General features: G+C 35.3%; 1 protein-coding gene across 10 annotated transcripts in view; it reads right to left on the reverse strand.

Annotated features, from left to right (window-relative positions):
• Positions 1 to 628: 628 nt before the first annotated feature.
• BLTP1 (bridge-like lipid transfer protein family member 1) overlaps positions 629 to 17,426 on the reverse strand; it is a 195,274-nt gene continuing 178,476 nt past the window's right edge. For all 10 annotated transcript variants that reach the window (XM_014784542.2, XM_087437664.1, XM_087437665.1 and 7 more), the window contains 12 exons: positions 16,951 to 17,088; positions 15,967 to 16,224; positions 14,921 to 15,071; positions 14,366 to 14,523; positions 14,057 to 14,249; positions 13,623 to 13,840; positions 10,949 to 11,200; positions 10,178 to 10,381; positions 8,071 to 8,265; positions 7,491 to 7,625; positions 4,806 to 4,971; positions 629 to 1,359 (listed from right to left, as the gene is read on the reverse strand). In XM_014784542.2, coding sequence (XP_014640028.2) covers positions 1,143 to 1,359; positions 4,806 to 4,971; positions 7,491 to 7,625; positions 8,071 to 8,265; positions 10,178 to 10,381; positions 10,949 to 11,200; positions 13,623 to 13,840; positions 14,057 to 14,249; positions 14,366 to 14,523; positions 14,921 to 15,071; positions 15,967 to 16,224; positions 16,951 to 17,088 — 2,285 coding nt within the window. In that variant the 3' untranslated portion in view covers positions 629 to 1,142. The remainder of the gene's footprint in view (positions 1,360 to 4,805; positions 4,972 to 7,490; positions 7,626 to 8,070; positions 8,266 to 10,177; positions 10,382 to 10,948; positions 11,201 to 13,622; positions 13,841 to 14,056; positions 14,250 to 14,365; positions 14,524 to 14,920; positions 15,072 to 15,966; positions 16,225 to 16,950; positions 17,089 to 17,426) is intronic.

The raw sequence follows: 17,426 nt of genomic DNA on the forward strand, positions 1-17,426 counted from the left end.
ACATTAGATAGCAATTCTTAATTCCCCTACCAACCCTTGCTCTCTCTCTCTCTCTAAACATATATATATATATGCACACACACACACACCCCCCTTGGCTAAGTATCTTGGCTCTTCTGGAGTTTTGTTTTTTTTGATCTGTCAGAGATAATACTGCCTTATCTACCTAAGCACAAGGGTCTGCATCAGAGGCTTTCTTGAGGTGTTTTCTAGCTGTAGGGTCTTCAATTCTACTGTTTTTACCCAGTCTGTAAACTGACTGTACTGGCTTGGCCAGATTTCAAAACTCAGGTGTTATTAACAGTATTATGGCTATCTTTGAATATTATTTTAGATTTTGCTATTCTTTTACATTCTTTTTATTATACTTACGCACGCACATAAACGTGCAGAATATATACATTATACATATAAACATATACATAAAGAAGTAGAATACTTAGTCTTTCTGGAGCCTCTGCTGTGCCGCTCTCTGACTGCATCCTCCTCAAGCTAATTTTTATAAGGATATTATTTTTATAAGTATTAATTATCTTATATGAAAACATTCAATAACAACACAGGATAGCTTATTTTTATAATTAATAGATGCCTATCAAAGAAAGAAAAGACTCAAAAACACTACAGACTGAGACCAATTACTGTGACTTTATTACAACAGTTACAAATAATATTTTAGTGGTATTTAATCATATCACAATTACTCAAACTATATACAAACAGGGATTTATACAAGCCTACATTTAAAAAAAAAAAAAGCAATTAATAACCAAAAAAATCACATTATCAACAAGATCTTTTCTAAAATTTATGGCCAATACAAAGGAAATTCACAGTTATTCTTAAAATGTTTTAAAGACACAGAATCATATTGCACATAATACAACTATAAATCCTACTGGGCAGATTTATATATTTTAATCAAGTTTTTCACAAAATTTACATTATCATGCAATACTTGACTGTATATAGAATGGTATAATGAGAAGAAACAGGTTAACTTACAAACAATATAATGGCCACAAAATTAGAATTATTTTAAAGTTATATTTAAAATAATTTTACTATACAAAAAAAAAAACTCCAGTGTAATAAAACATAACGGACACAATCATAATTTGTTCACACATCCAGTTACTTTTTTAGTGTTCCTCTTTGTCTCTTCCTTTCTTTTCCTTTTCGTCCTGTAGTGCAGTACCGAGCTTTGTGATAAGAACCGACAGAACCTTGTCCAGTGGGTCCATGACTCCTCTCTGAAGCCATTTAGGAATAGTAGTCCTGGCATGATGAAAGCCCAATTTTTGAAGAATATAATCAACACCTACTGGATCAATCTTTCTTCCAGTCCAAGAAATTAATCTAAAATAATTATAAATAGTAGTTATGAAGGAGTACAGTGCCCTAGCACAGTCCTGAAAGTAGGTTCAAAAACATCACTAATATGTTCAAGACAAAGTATTTTCAATAGGGGCACTTGAATAATCTAACCAACAATTCCTGGATTCACTATCATAGCATTCAAAGAACGTGTGATTAGGGCCGGCCCGATGGTGCAAGCGGTTAGGTGCGCGCGCTCTGCTGCAGTGGCCCGGGGTTCGCTGGTTCGGATCCTGGGCACACACCGACGCACCGCTTGGCAAGCCATGCTGTGGCGGCATCCCGTATAAAGTGGAGGAAGATGGGCACGGATGTTAGCCCAGGGCCAACCTTCCTCAGAAAAAAAAAGAGGAGGATTGGCAGATGTTAGCACAAGGCTGATCTTCCTCACAAAAAACAAAAACAAAAATGTGTGATTATAAGTATCCTTGAGAACCGACACACAGCAATGGAATTTACTGAATTTCATTCTGATTGATTTATTTTAGGCCTGTTAAGTTACACAGTCATCTTAAACATTTAAAAGACATCTGGTTAATTCTACAATTAACCTGATGGGGGGAATCCTTTCACAATGTATATAGTTGGCCTTTTGTATCCACGGATATTGCATCCTGTGGATTCAACCAAGAGTAGATTGAAAGGCCTACGATGGTTGCGTCTGTACAGAACACGTACAAACTTTTTTTTTTGGTGAGGAAGATTAGCCCTGAGCTAACATCTGTGCCCATCTTCCTCTCTTTTATGCGGGATGCCTGCCACAGCCTGGCTTGACGAGTGGTGCTTATGTCCACATCTGGGATCCAAACCTGTGAACCCCAGGCGGCCCAAGCAGAGCATGCGAACTTAACCACTATGCCACTGGGCCGGCCCCTACAAACTTTTTTTTTCTTGTCATTATTCCTTAAACCATTAATGCAGTATAACAACTATTTATACAGCATTTACATCGTATTAGATATTATAAGTAATCTAGAGATGATTTAAAGTGTATGGGAGGATGTGTGTTAAGTTATATGCAAATACTTTGCTCTTTTATATAAGGGACTTGAGTATCTGTGGATTTTGGTCCGGGGTACTGAAATCAATCCATAGTGGATACTGAGGGATGACTGTACTTATATCCTTGTACACTTAAAATATCTTACTATTTTGTCTATAATACCTCAGTAAAGTGGAAAAAAATAAAAGAATTCAACAAGCATGTGGCATAATGCGGGGCTGATGGGGAAAGGGCTGAAATTTACTGAGTGTTAGCTATGTGCTAAACATGTTTGAATGGAGAACCATTTTTTCCTTATTCCTGTTACTTCCTTCCATATAGCAGAACAGCCATTAGTGAAACACTCTAGGCCTTTCTCTGTCTCCTTACTGATGATTTATCTGATTGGAAATTAATGGAGGAACTGAGTAGTGTAGTTCAGTACACTACCCTCCCTTCCTGCCTTCTTTTAGGAGCCACTCATTTTGGTCTGTTCCCTCATGCCTTAGGTTTTTCAAAGACAGGGCCTGATTAGGTTAGCTCAAGAGTGTTCACAGCTGCCTGTGGCTAGATGAGTACATAGTGCTGCTGACTGTACAACTCCAGCTCCTCTCCCTTGAGTTTTGTATCATTGAGACCCTGCAGGTAAGTCTAAACCTGGACTTCGTAGTAGAAAGCCATCGCCGCCACACATCCAAACCACATTCTTTGTCATTAGCTTTATAAGTATTAAACTGTCATTTTGATTTCCAGCTGCCTCTGTCCCACTATTTCAAATGGTCTTGAACTTGGATAGGGAAAGGGGGTAATTAGGCATTGATCTGCTAAAACTCAACTCATTTTACCATTGTAACAACCCTGCGAGATAGGTAATACCATTTTTCAAATTTTTCATATGAGGCAACTGAGGCAAAGACATGTTAGGGCCTTTGGCCCAAGTCATTCAGCTATTATGCTATAAAGCTGGGCTTAGAGCCAGAACTATCAACTGTGCTCTTCACCACTACACCATATTACTTAACTAGTCTCTTGATAGTTTGCTAAAAAAAAGTAATATATTTATGGCAAATTTAACTATTTTTATGCTCATTTTAAATTAAAGTCATTTTATATTCAACTTAAATATAGTCACTCTAAAATATAGTCAATTTCATTATATTTATTTAGATTTACAAGTGCAAAACAGATTTTCCAATTTTCTGCATCAAGACCTTTCCAGTATTTTAATATAGTTCCTGAGTACTGACACTGTTAATAGTAAATATACTTACGAGAAATATTAATACCAAAATGTTTTGCTGATTTGGTTACAACAAATTTTATTGAATACCAATTAGTAACACAAAGTCACTACTTTCTGCTTATACAGGAACCCACTGTATAATAGAGATTTTGTTAGTTTGGAATTATTTTGTGCCATGAATATATCTGAATAGTAACCTTATCTAAATGAAATCTATATTGTTCTGCAGAATGTTGTGCTGGAGTGTGATGGACTTTTTTTTTTTTTTTTTTTTTGCTGAGGAAGATGTGCCCTGAGCTAACATCTGTGCCAATATTTCCGCTATTCTGTATGTGGGTTGCTGCCACAGCATGGCTGGTGAGTGGTGTTCGTCCATGCCTGGGATTTGAACCCACAAACCCGGGCCACTGAAGCAGAGCGTGCGAAACTTTAACTACTTGGCCACAGGGCCAGCCCCGTGATGGCTTTTTTTTGATACTATTAGTCCATGATTTGGACAGTTATAATTTGATTAACAAAGCAGATGAGAGGAAAGGGAAAAATAATAGGAAGGTCATGAGTGTTAATCATAAACAAAAACATCCAAGGCAAGTACCATTAGTTATAGCAGCAATTATCAGTATTATTAGAAGTTGAAAATAGTTTTGAAATTTTGATCTGAAAACAAGTTGATATAACTGGGATCACAACGGTCATAGAACATGACTTAGTAAAGGAACCTAAATCTGATAGCGTTAAATTTGACAGATTTATATTGCTTAATATGCAGACAGAAGGACACTGTGACACTGTAGGTTTTATTACATTGTCATGACATATGTGAGAAATTGTAACAGTTCCTTAATGATGATGTATAACTTCCATTGCATCTTCCCAAACTAAATAACAGAACAGTTCACTGTAGCTACCTCAAACACCTGAAAATAACATCCTGGTGAGATGGTGAAAAAATAACAGCAACTGTGGAAGTGGAGTTAATCTCATATTTTAGTGATTAACTGACGGAATGCCACACAGTGGACAGCTCATCAGCACTGAGCTATTCTCAATGTTTGCGCTTCTTTTGCCTCACCTAGAAGCACTTACAAAAGCAGAAAGGAGCAGCAAAAACAGCAGAAGTTGTACAGTTACAAGTTACATTATTTATAACCTTTTTCTCATAATCCATAGGATATAAGTAAAATATGTATATCCACCACTTACCTAAGAGTGGGTTCTAGATGCCATGTGTTGCACATAAAATCTCTCCAGTCAACAGTAGTATAAGTGATGCTATCTTCTCTATCTTTGTCAGAGGAATTGTCATCATGTATAATAATTGGACTTTTCTGTCCTGGTCTAGTAGATAAAATCCGAGGAGGAAAAATGGCTACAAGGAAAATAATAGATTAATATTGCAAATATATATCTTAGAAATTTATTTTAAATCACTATACAAACAGAATAATTGTCTCCATTTATCATTTTTATGAACTGGCCAAAGCCTCATTTAATTACATTTCTTAAAAATAATATTTTAAAATAAGCCATAAATAAGTGCCAATTATTGGTATTTCTTGGAGAAAAACAGTATCAAAGTTATTTCCTTACAACAATTAGAAATAACATGCCATTATTTATTTTTGAGGAATAGCATATGTTTTACATATATTTGTGTGCCTAAAACTAATGGTAAAGAATGCTGAGATTTATTTGATAGCAGGCATAGGGTACTGAAATTGACAGTTGTAAGTTTCCTAAAGAAGGGCAGTAGGTGAATGATTTTTTTTATCAGCTTTATTGAGAATACATTTCAGTCATTTAAAGTGTACAACTCGATTTTAGTATGTTAATGGCTATATATATTTGAACTGTGGTACTACTAACTTAGAAAAGCTTTTATGTTAAAAGCAACCTTTTCACTCTTTAGAGTGAATGCTCAAGTAAATGTTTTATGACAAAGTCTTTTTAAATTGGGAATCATACTATACATAAAATCGAATCTGAGACAAAGGGAGCTTTCATATAATCTTCTTTAATAAATACAGCATTTCTCTTATGGCACAAATTTTAAAGACACAAATGGGGCATAAAATAATTGATTACTTACATAATATGATATGCATTATGTAACTCTAGTTGTAACTTTATTGGGAATTGGGGTAGGGATAAATCGTTGATTAGGAACGAGCCTAGGCATGAAGCTGTACTCTCACACTGCATAAGGATCCAGATGTCTTCAGGTACCGCCTGCTCAGCTGCTCTGCCTTTGTTTATTATTGGAGGTGGTTATAGTGTTAAAATTTATCTTGATGATCTAGAAATATGTTGATTCTGGTCTAGTCTTAATGCTCTTAAGAATTTTTCAGGGATGCTTATGTTTATTTTGGTCAAACCTAATTGTGTTTAGTTCTCAATAAGAAAATATACTTAAGGTATTAAAATATTTTTATTTATAATTGAAATCCCCATAGAATAACAATTTGTTAATGTAAATCCGAAACTCAAGTCCCTATTCCCTCTCTTCCCATTGAAATAATGTTTTACAACAGTTTATATAAAAATAGTTTGTTTTTTTTTTTTAAGAAATACACACAGTTAATGGCGGACCAAGACCAACACAATATTTCATAAAATGACAATGTCTTCACATAATACCTGAGAGAAAGAAATCTGGCAGGCTGTCATATCTAGGTAGACTAAAAAAGAATTCTAAACTTCACAGGTTTACCTAGAATCTCTTTTCCTCCATATTAAGTTTAAATATTAAGGCAGAGAGAAAAGAGGATTACCAGTAACTGGTATATTTTGGGTGCTATATGTGAAGACTGGATCTACTTATAATATATATAATATTTCCTATTATATGGTTTCAGTCATTTTACTTGAAGTTTCAACTAATGTCTCAGAGATTTCTCCCAGCCATCATTATTGATTGTACTCTCACTGAATTTTTGGCACATCTAGATTGCAAATCTATGCTGTGCTACTTTGCACTCTTTCAACATGGTCTTTTGATAATCTTTGTTTCCTTCACTCAAACATTTATCATGAGGCTATTCTGAAATATCTGTAAGATAAATTTTACATTTCTTTCTTCATGAAAAAAATGAAGTAATATTACAGTGTGACCTGAACAAATTACATATCTATTCCAAGCAATTCTTCAAAAAAAATCACATCTGTTGTTTTACCATTGTATATTCATACAGTTGTACAATAAATATTTATTGAAAGAATAAAGACCATATATTTGGAGAGCGTTCCATATCATTACATTTCAAACTGCCTCATTCTTTTAAACAGCTACAGAGCATTCCATTCCATTGTATGGACACACCATAATATATTCGACCAATTCTATATGGATATTAGGGTCACCGTATGTTTCTCAATGGGCAAACATTTAAGTTTCCATTGAGTAAACCAATGTTGTTAGCTAGGGCATAAAAATGAACCACCACCACTGAAGTCTACATAATTTATAAAAAGAAAACATTCTCTGCATTGCAAACTGATTTATCTTATTTAATTCAGTTTTTCCAATTACGTATATAACTCAGGCTACTTCATTATGTAGTTGTTTGTTTAGTCATTTCACTTTGATTATCAGTGTTTCCTCAAAGAGGTTTTCTTCTCCTTCTTTGCAAGAATCTCCTACAAGGTCCGATAACGTATATAACACATATGGAAACATTTTGTCAAGTATAAAACACCATTCAGTGTGAGGTATGGTTAGAAAAAAACGTGCCAGGTATTCAGAAAGTCTTTCCCATAGTCTTATTTATATTTATTTCATTTATTTATTGATATTGGCAACTCATGGAGGAAGGAGACACATTCTACTGCCTTTCTTGAAGCTCTTAAGGAAAACAAGAAACAAACCCCAAACAAGAAAATGCTACCCACCTTTTTCTTTTTCTTTAAGATAAGCCGACACTAAATCATGAAGAAACATGATGAGCTCAGCATCCATGGTCACACAAATGTGGTCAGTGAACTCTGTCACCACGCTACATTCTACCTTTGGCTTCAGGTTGGCATCTGCAACAGCAAAGTTCTTTTATAGTAAAAGATTTTATGAAATAAGTCCCTTTCTCTCCCTGTTAATAAGGGATTTACAAAGGTCCATGTAAATGTATCCACTTAAATGCAATTACAGAGAAACGAGTAGTTTCTGTATGTGAATTATAGAATGATGATGACAGTTTACTAAGCACCTTTTGAGTATATCCCATTTATTCCTCATAAAAGCCCAATGAATGAAGTCCTATTATTAACCCCCATTTTACTGAGGAAAAAGAGACAAAAAATGAATTATTTGCCAGAGGCCATATAGCTGGTAAGAAAATCAATTTCACCCAGAAAATCAATTTCATTAGACTATATTAATAGTACAAAAATAACCTGTGAGACAACAGCAGTAGTTTGAAGTTCCTTTAGAATTTTCTTAGCAACTTTAGAAACTCAAGATTGTTTTTCCACATACCCTGTAATGAAGGTTCTTGTGGTTCTTGAACATGAATGGACTTAAAGTCAAGCTGCATCCTTGGTAACGCAAAGATAGTCTCTGTTTCATGATTATAGCTAGAACCTCCTCTGAATCCACTCAACAAACTAGAATTCTTCACAGTAGTGCTATTCTCAGTATTATTAGCATCCACATTACGAAGTAGGTTCAGCTCTACATGCATAATAATAAAGACAATAAGAATGAGATTAAACCAGTAGGCATTGATAAGCCTCTAGCTTTCATGACACTATGACACAAACTGTGATCATTTCAAAAGTCGGAAAGTGGGGCCAGCCTGGTGGCATAGCAGTTAAGTGCACACTCCGCTTCAGTGGCCTGGGGTTCCCGGGTTGGGATCCCGGGCACAGACTGACGCACAGCTTGTCGAGCCATGCTGTGGCGGCGTCCCATATAAAGTAGAGGAAGATGGGCATGGATGTTAGCCCAAGGCCAATCTTCCTCAGCAAAAAGAGGATTGGCATTGGATGTTAGCTCAGGGCTGATCTTCCTCACACACACACAAAAAAGTTGGAAAGTAAAGACTCACATTTTTAAAAATAGAGCCATATAAAGCTGTGGTCTTGAGAATAATGATATATCTATATATAGATATGAATATAGTTTTATATATATAAAAATTTAGTGATATATTTATATATGTAGTGATATATAGTGACATTTATATGTATGTAGTGACATATTTATATATATATAAAATAGTGACATATTTATATACATATATATATATAAATAGTGATATATATCACTATTCTCAAGATGGAAGCTTTATGACATGATTTTAGACAAAAATCCAATACATTTGGTTTTTGTTTCTTGAACTTTAAAAAGAGCATTATTCTCAACTGAATTCATTTCTGAATTTAAGAGTTTCATTAAGCTCAAAGTTCTCCATAGATAGAATTCTTCATTATTATAGAATTTGCAATTAAATATTAAAATGACTTTGAAATCAGGCAGAAGTCCTGATTTTCCCCAATATATGTGTTATGATAAAAATCAGCATTTTTCTAGGTACAAGGGTAGCAGAACAATATGCTAACAGCTCTTCCCTAGTATCCCAGCCAAAAAGAACTCCTTCCCCCAAAAATCTCCATTTGGAAGGTAAAATAGTCAATATATGCATATTCTAATTTACTTCCTTATCCTCCTTTGTTCTCAGAATATTTTTAAGAGTCTCTAATCCCTGGGGTTGCCTATACCATAGTAACTATTTTCCATGGGGCCCAATTCATCTTCTTTTCCATTTTGAAAGGTCATTTTTAAGTAAAACATTCAAGTATTAACATGTCTCAATCTAGTCAGCGTTCCAATACAGATGAAATGATTGGTAAAAGCAGTACTGTAAACTTGAACACAAAAACAACCACAAAATAAGAATTTTCATGACCATATTATTACAAGACTGGTGAATCTTATCACATGAAAAAACTCATCCAAAGCACTCTCTTTAAACTTATGACTAAATATATTATTTAGTTTCATTTTATTCCAGCTATCCCGAACCTTAAGTTTTGTGGCATTCTATGTTGTATAATAACTTTAGTTAGTTGTATAATAATTTTCCCAAACCTCCCAAGTTTAGCATTACTACAAAAATATTTTTCTAATTATAATAAACTTAATTTCACTTATTTAAACCAACTTTATTTTGAATGTTTTCAGTTACATCTAGAATTTTAGACTATAAGATGTGGCACTACCAGGGTGATGAATCACATACAGTCATGTACATAACGATGTTTCTGTCAAAAATGGACCATGGTCCCATAAGATTGGTACCGCATAGCCTAGATGTGTGGTAGGCTATACCATCTAGGTTCGTGTATGTACACTCTCTGACATTCGCACAACAAAATCGCTTAACGACGCATTTCTCAGAGCATAGCCCCATCGTTAAGTGCTGCATTACTGTACTAACATTGTTACTTATGTCAGCAAGAGTAAAATGAAACTTGTTTAATTATAAAGCAATGAAAATTCTTCTTCCACTTAAATTCTAAACACAGTCAACAGAGCCCAAAATAGAGAAAACAAAATCTCTTCAAAGAATCAAAATTTTAACCTTCATTCCTTGTGGCTGTAACATAATTGAACCATTCTTTCACACTGGCTACTCCATGGGGTGGATTTTCATGGCGACGCCTTGTTATCTTGGTTATTGTTGCCATAGGACTTTCCAAAGCACCACATGGTTTGGTAACCATGGTATTATGACCCAGATGAAAATCCAATGTTTGTACAATATATGTAGAATGATCACTAGAGCCTAGAGGAAAAAAAAGTTTTTTAATGTAACAAACTATATTTAGATGCAAGAAAATAGTTGTGGCCCTAGAGTAATAGATTTAGCTAAGTCATACATAGATAAAGTTGTAAAATGGAGGAGTAAATAAGTGAGAAAAAAATCACAAGTAATTGTTCTTTCTTTTAGTTATAACTGGATTTATCCCCAGTAAGATGAAAAGCATCAACCATTTTTCCCTTCTTCATTAAGCAACCACTGAGCAGGAAATTAAAGCTAAAAGGAACTGGGTTTATCATTGTAAATAGAGGTAAAAGCACAGCCTTGCCCTTAAAAGTTTTATAATACAGTCTTGACTTGCAATAATTTCCTTCCACTACCTATGTGTCTTCTCTTCATGTTTTTATAAGAAATATTTACACTAACTATTATTATGACTATGGCCAGCCATAGCAGCAGAAACTTTAATTGCCTAAGAAATGGAAAAAGATGGCTGGTTCAGAAATAAATATGAAAAAGGAAAATTACTTTGTCATTTATAATCATATCAGAAGATAGGAAAAAGTAAAAGCTGTAAATGTGTCAGTTTACCATCTTCCCAGATTTTCTGAGCTTCAGTCCAAAAAGCAATATTTGGTTCTTCTAAATGAAAAAGGGCCCAGGATTTTGAACGGAAATTTGGACCATGAAAACAAGCCAGTGTCATATGATTTCCATGTAAGCTCATTGATCCTCCAAACTGCATTCCATCTTCTGGTAGTGGAATCTGAAATAAGGATATGTGGCATCCTGATACCACCTTCAACACTCCAGGCCAGTGGCGATGATGAGCTGCGTCAAGCACTGCAAGAAAACCCAAAACCACGTATCTACAAGTGCCTCAGGAACATCTTGAATGGCGAGTAGGAAGGCAGCAAGTGCCTACTTTCTACAGCTGAAGTGACTCAGGTAAGGGATGAAAACAACAACACCTGGTTAACATTAAGAAGCTAATAAAGATACAGTCTGGGAAAAGATGCTGCATAAGGATGGATAGAACTAAGGAAAGTAGTAACTTAATAATAATTACAACGAACACTTCGATGATTAATGATTTACAAAGTGCTTGCATGAAATTTTATGCAATTCTCACAATAACTCTGTAAACTACGTATTTCATCTAGACTCTTTCCAAGTGAAGCAGAAGGGGGGTTAAGTGAACCAGTGACTAGAAGACCTAGAAATCAAATGCAGATCCTTGATTTTAAGTACTGTTTTTTACTCTCGTGTACCTTGCTACTCAAAAGTGAGGTCTGAGGACCAGCAGCCTCAGCATCACCTGGGAGCGTGTTAGAAATGCAGACTCTTAAGTGTACCTCATACCTACTGTATCAGAATCTGCATTTTAATAAAATCTCCAGGTGTTTCAGATGCACATTACAGTTTGAGAAGCACTAATCAGGTATACAGTTCATAGTTACATTTCCCATTTATCCCAATAATATCCTTTCTGGCTGTTTTCCACAACTCTCATTCCAGATCTAACCAAGGATCATGCATTTTATTTAGTTAGCATGTCCCTTTAATCTAAAACAATTCCCTAAGCCTGTTTCTTTGTTTTCTATGACAAGACTTTTGTGAAGAATCCGGGCCAGGTGTTTTGAGGAACATTCCTCTATTTGTACATGCCTGATACCAATTCCAGTTTAAAGGAAATACACAGACTAGAGGAACAAGATAAATGAAACCAGAAGGAAACAACTGAAAAAAATCTAGAAGGTAGGACATTCTCCAGGACAATTGAGCTAGTCTCTTTAAGTCATGTCGTTAAAAAAAGGACTGCTGAATTAAAAGAGAGTAAAGGAACATAACCAGATTTAACCAGTGATCTTGGTTTGAATATATTGGTTTGGACAAACCAGTTGTAAGGATAATTCTAGGTCAACTATGGAATGTGGTCAGAAGGCTAGAGGAGATAAATAATTAGCAAAATGGAAAGTTGGAGATTGTTGACTGGAAAAGGTTACAAAACAATATGAACAATATTTTGGTAAAAAGTACACATATAATAGGTGCATATAAAAGTACCTGAAGATATACGCTCTGAAGTATTCACAGTGATGCAATGCACATGTACTGCTTCTGTGATAATAAGTTACTAAACATTATCCTGATTCTGACTACTTTCACCACTTTTACCTCTATCATTCTAGTTAAAGCCACCATCATCTGTTGCCTGGATGCTTGCAATGGCCTCCTTACAATGCTAATGTGACAATGTGTATCAATGATAATGGTAATTACTGCAATGGTCTCCTTACTTCCATTCTTAACCACCTGTAGGCTCTTCTCCACACAGCAGCCTGAGTGATGCTTTAAAAAGGAGTATTTTAAGAAAAAGTAAATCAAATAATACCAAATCTATAAAAAAGTCTCCAATAGCTACCCATCATATTAAAAATCTTATCTGTGGCCTATCTCTCTGAATTCACGTCCAACATTTTCCTGTTTGCTTACTCTGTTCCACCACAGCGGCCACCTTAATGATCCTCAAACAAGCCACGTTTCTTCCTACTGTAGGAGCTTTGCACCCTTCAATAAACCCCTATGCCCAGAACTCTCTCCCCACAGATCTTAGCCTGGATCTTCACTTCAGAAAAGGCTTCCCTAACCACCCTTTCTAAAACAGCTATCTTCACACACTGTCATTCACCATCCTTCCCCTGCTTTGTTCTTTTTCTCAGCACTTCTCTCTACCTGAAATTCTTACATATTTAGTTAGTAAATTAATTATGGCCTCTCTCTCCCATTAGAATGTAAGCTTCATGAGGGTAGGAATTTTGTCCACTAGTAGATCTCCTATGCCTAAAACAGTGCTTAAGAACATGGTTGATGCTTAATATTTGCTGATTGAATTACCGAGTGAAAATAATAATCTGCCTAATATGACACAGCTAACAAATCAAAACTCAGACATTCCGACTCCATAACCCATGCTCTAAACCAGAACACGATATTGTCATAATTAGTATTCAAGAGCATGGAATGAGCATGGTTGTGATGAGTTGTAGTAGGGGGAGGAGGTAATAAATGATGACTTCCAAAATGATGGCCTTTTAATTCCATTGGCAGTAGGAAATTAGGTACTTTGCTGAGTGAATAAAGAGCATATGGACCACTTTGTATGTACAGTATATAGGTATTATTGTTATTATTTTAAATTAAGATAGTGACACACATTTAGTGAAAGATAAAGCATATATAAAGGCTTAGTTCTAATTCTTACTTTGTTCTTGTGAACTTTTCTCTAGGTTATTAGTCATCGTCTTAGGTGGAAGATAAGGAACTGGTCCCCAGGTAGACAGAGCTCGTTTGCTGGTATCAAACTGTTGTGTAAAAAATTCCTGGAGCTTCATTCCTATTTTTATCAGGTCTGGTGTGGTTGATCTTGATATCATTACTTGGAAAATATCCCACTTCAAATCTCCATGGACAAAAATTTCACTAGAGCATAAAACAGAGTCTTTATCATATATCTTATAGAGGATAGTTAAAAAGTACAAGAAAAATTCTCTTGCCCACCCATCTTGTTTATTCACACTAATTGCATAATATAAAATCATTTTGCAAGAAAACTGAATTGTGTTTTCTCACTGGATGATAAAAAATATGTCAAGAGCCGTCATGTGAAGTGTTCAAAAGTAATACTTTACTGAATACCTTTTATCAGTCATGCTTGACTCCAGTGTATTATACAGATTTACTTTCCATTCATCCTGAAGCTTGAGATCAGCATTACTGAAGATACCCATGAGGATACTTGAGCCCATGTAATCAACACGAGCTTCAGTAGAACCCATAGTAATCTGAATTTTGTGACTAGGTTGCTGATTTGGATGTTCAGAAATATGAGCTAAAATAGAAACAAAAATTACTTTGCAAAGAAGTGCGTAATGGGAAAAACTCATCAAAACCAATTTTCAAAAACTTTTTTTCAATATATTTTTTAGTTGTAAAATTTTAACATACCAACCATCTCCAAAGCATTGACATCTATGGTCCCTCCAACTACTCCTCCTTTAGAATCTAACTGTGATCTTCCCAGACCAACAGACATGCTTATCTCTCGATCTCGATTGCTTCCTACCGATAGACGGCCCTGGCTCTTCAAACCACTAGTTGTCCAACTAAAAAAAAGAAAAAGAGTTATTAATTAGACATATGGCTTCCAACGCCATGAATTAAAACAGGAGTTAAATGATTTCAAAAAAGTTTGACAGTGAAGCAATACATTTCTTATAAAAACTGGTAAATACTTGATGATGAAGGTTTCATCTTAGCTAGAAAATTACTCTATTTCCTTATAATTTTCTCTCTTTTTAGAACATATTTCATGCTGTTTTATATTACAGTATCTTTAGGATTAAGCGATTTTTCAGGATAAAGCAATTTATACCTTTTCTCTACTGTCTTTGCTCTCAAACATTTCAGCTTTAAAAAAAAAGTTTTGAATTGCTTTACTACAATATAAGAAAAATTACAACTAATGATTAAATATAATTTCTTTGTATCTGAATAGCTTACGTTGTATTTCCCATTACATTACTCATATTCATTTGAACATTTAATTGCTTCAAGTTGATAGCAAACACGACAAGTGTTTCCCACGGGGTCCCTTGTTGGCTTGCTGCTTTGTTTGACTTGTTAAAGGGAGTTGATGTTTTTGAAAGTGAATCTAAAAATAGAAAAATCAAAAGCACATTCATTCACACAGATGCTCAGCTGATTACAAGGCAAAAACCACCTATCACTATATTCCAAAAAGTAAAAATATAATATTCTTGTATCAAACCTAACATTTAATAGCTGTCATATTGCCTCTAAAATAAGTTACCATTTACTGGTTTAGTAAGTGCTGGCAGCCTTACTTCTCGAAAGCTCATAAAGTTCTGTATTACCTCCATTTTATATGAGGAAATTCTGGTGTACATGGGATATGGCAGCACAGATCGTTCATCATGCTGGGATTTTCTTAACAAAGGAGAAAATATAAGTTGCTGCTGCCAAATAGAAGCCTCGAAGGCAGGGACCATTCTAAAGCGCAGAGGCCATCTGGGGTGCCTGTCTTCTGTGTTCTTATGGACTCTGTATATATCTTGAATCCTGCCTTTGCTCACTATACTCTAATCTTACCTTGTGACATGAACTACATCATTTATCTTTATATGTTCAGACACAAGTAGAGTGCTGAGGACATAAAAGAGTTCAAAAAACCCTGGCTGAATAAAAGAAAGATTGAACATAAAGATTAACGTTTTCAGTATCACATATCTTTTACAACACTGTAGGTTTATTTCTAAAAGCAACTATACCATATGCAGCACAGTAACAATACGCTCACTCCTTTCTCCCCATCCCTTTTCAAAGATACTAGTTACCCAGCCGTCTCTTCTCCTGGCAATACTTTGACGTGTTTGTTGTTTGGGTTTGGGGTTCCCCCCGCCATCTTCCATAAAAACCTGCAAGGCTATATCTCCCTGCAGTTGGGGCAGAAATCTGGGAGTAACTAATTCAGATTTTTATCCTGGGGGGCACTGGAGGGCACCTGATGATAAAGGGAGCAGTGTTACCTCTTCGGGGAACTGAAGAATCAGACACACTCCTTGATCTGGTGGAAGCCGGGGACTTCAGGCTCTGTGCTGCTGTCCCTGGTGACATCGCGCTGTTGGTCACATGCTCACTGAACACACTAGGTGCCTGAGGCATGTGGCTGAAGGAGGCTGACTGACTGGGCTGCTCCCAGGTCCTGCAGTAAGCTTTTCTTGATGATTCAGGAGAGAGGTGCTGGCTTACCCCTTCAATGGAATCAGGTGTCCCTGGGCCAGATGCTAGTAGAAAAGCAGAAAACAAAAACAACATTAACAGTAAAATCACCATCTATAAAATAATAAATTTCACCACTCCACCTTTTCTATCATGTTATATATTCCTTCTAGTTCTCTATTTGACAACTGTATGTCAATTTACAGTTTGCAAAGTACATGCCAGCTTATTTATTTTATTTAATTCTCACAGAAACTCCATGAGAAGGGTAGGACAGGTACTCTATTTCCAGATCCAGATTTCTAATATTTTCTACTGTAGCACGCTAACTTGACTTTTCACTTACGAGGTCTAATACCACAACAATATCTGAGTCCAAGAGAAAAAATGCGGGCAGTATGGTAGCATGTCCCCAACATTTTCTGTTTTCCATGCTTAACCAACCATGATTAATTTGCATGGTTAAATATATTTCTCCGTTTCCAGATTTTAAAAGATTACAGAGTAATCATTACCAAATAAAAGTCAGCTGAATGTACTCTCTGAGAGAGCAAGATTCTGTCTCTCTGGGTCTGTGATACAGCCCCAGTGCTAATGTATCCCCAGTGGTTAGTACATTAGAGGGGCTCAAAAGACATTTGTTGAATGAATGAATGAATGAACATGGTGCAACTTACCAGGTAAGACAAGGCTTGTGTTATCAATCATGGATCTTGTTACTGTTGTAACCAAAATTAAAAGCATAATTAAGTATATGCTTAAGTATAATTATAATTACATAACAAGCTTACTTGGCAAATTTATAGTTTGGTCTCCGAGGAACAGGCGTCTTGCAATACTTCTCCTATACCATGCTCTTGGAAATGCCAGAATTTCACTGAGTCGCCGCATATCATATTTAAAAGAGGCAGACCCTATATCACAAACAGCTGATACATAAATAAATAAAATTTGTTAGAACTTATTTCCAAAAACCTTAATATTTTCCCATGGTAGGTAGGACATGGTATTACACAACTGAATTACAATCATGTTATAATTCATGAAATATCAAAATAAGTTACATAGTATGATTAGTAAGTGATAATACATTCCTTCTACAAATTATAAAAATAGCACATTCTAACACTATTAGTTCCATTTCCTTTTTTGAGGTGAGGGCAAGTTGGAATTATCACTTTATTGTGAAATTCTCAGAGGTTCTCAAGATCAGTCTTACAAACAGCTTTCTACTTTAACACAGGGCTCTTGTCAAATATGGCAAATG

The sequence above is a fragment of the Ceratotherium simum genome, chromosome 12 (assembly GCF_057802395.1).
Source record: "Ceratotherium simum simum isolate JZ-2026a chromosome 12, ASM5780239v1, whole genome shotgun sequence".
NCBI classification, from domain to species: Eukaryota; Metazoa; Chordata; class Mammalia; order Perissodactyla; family Rhinocerotidae; genus Ceratotherium; species Ceratotherium simum.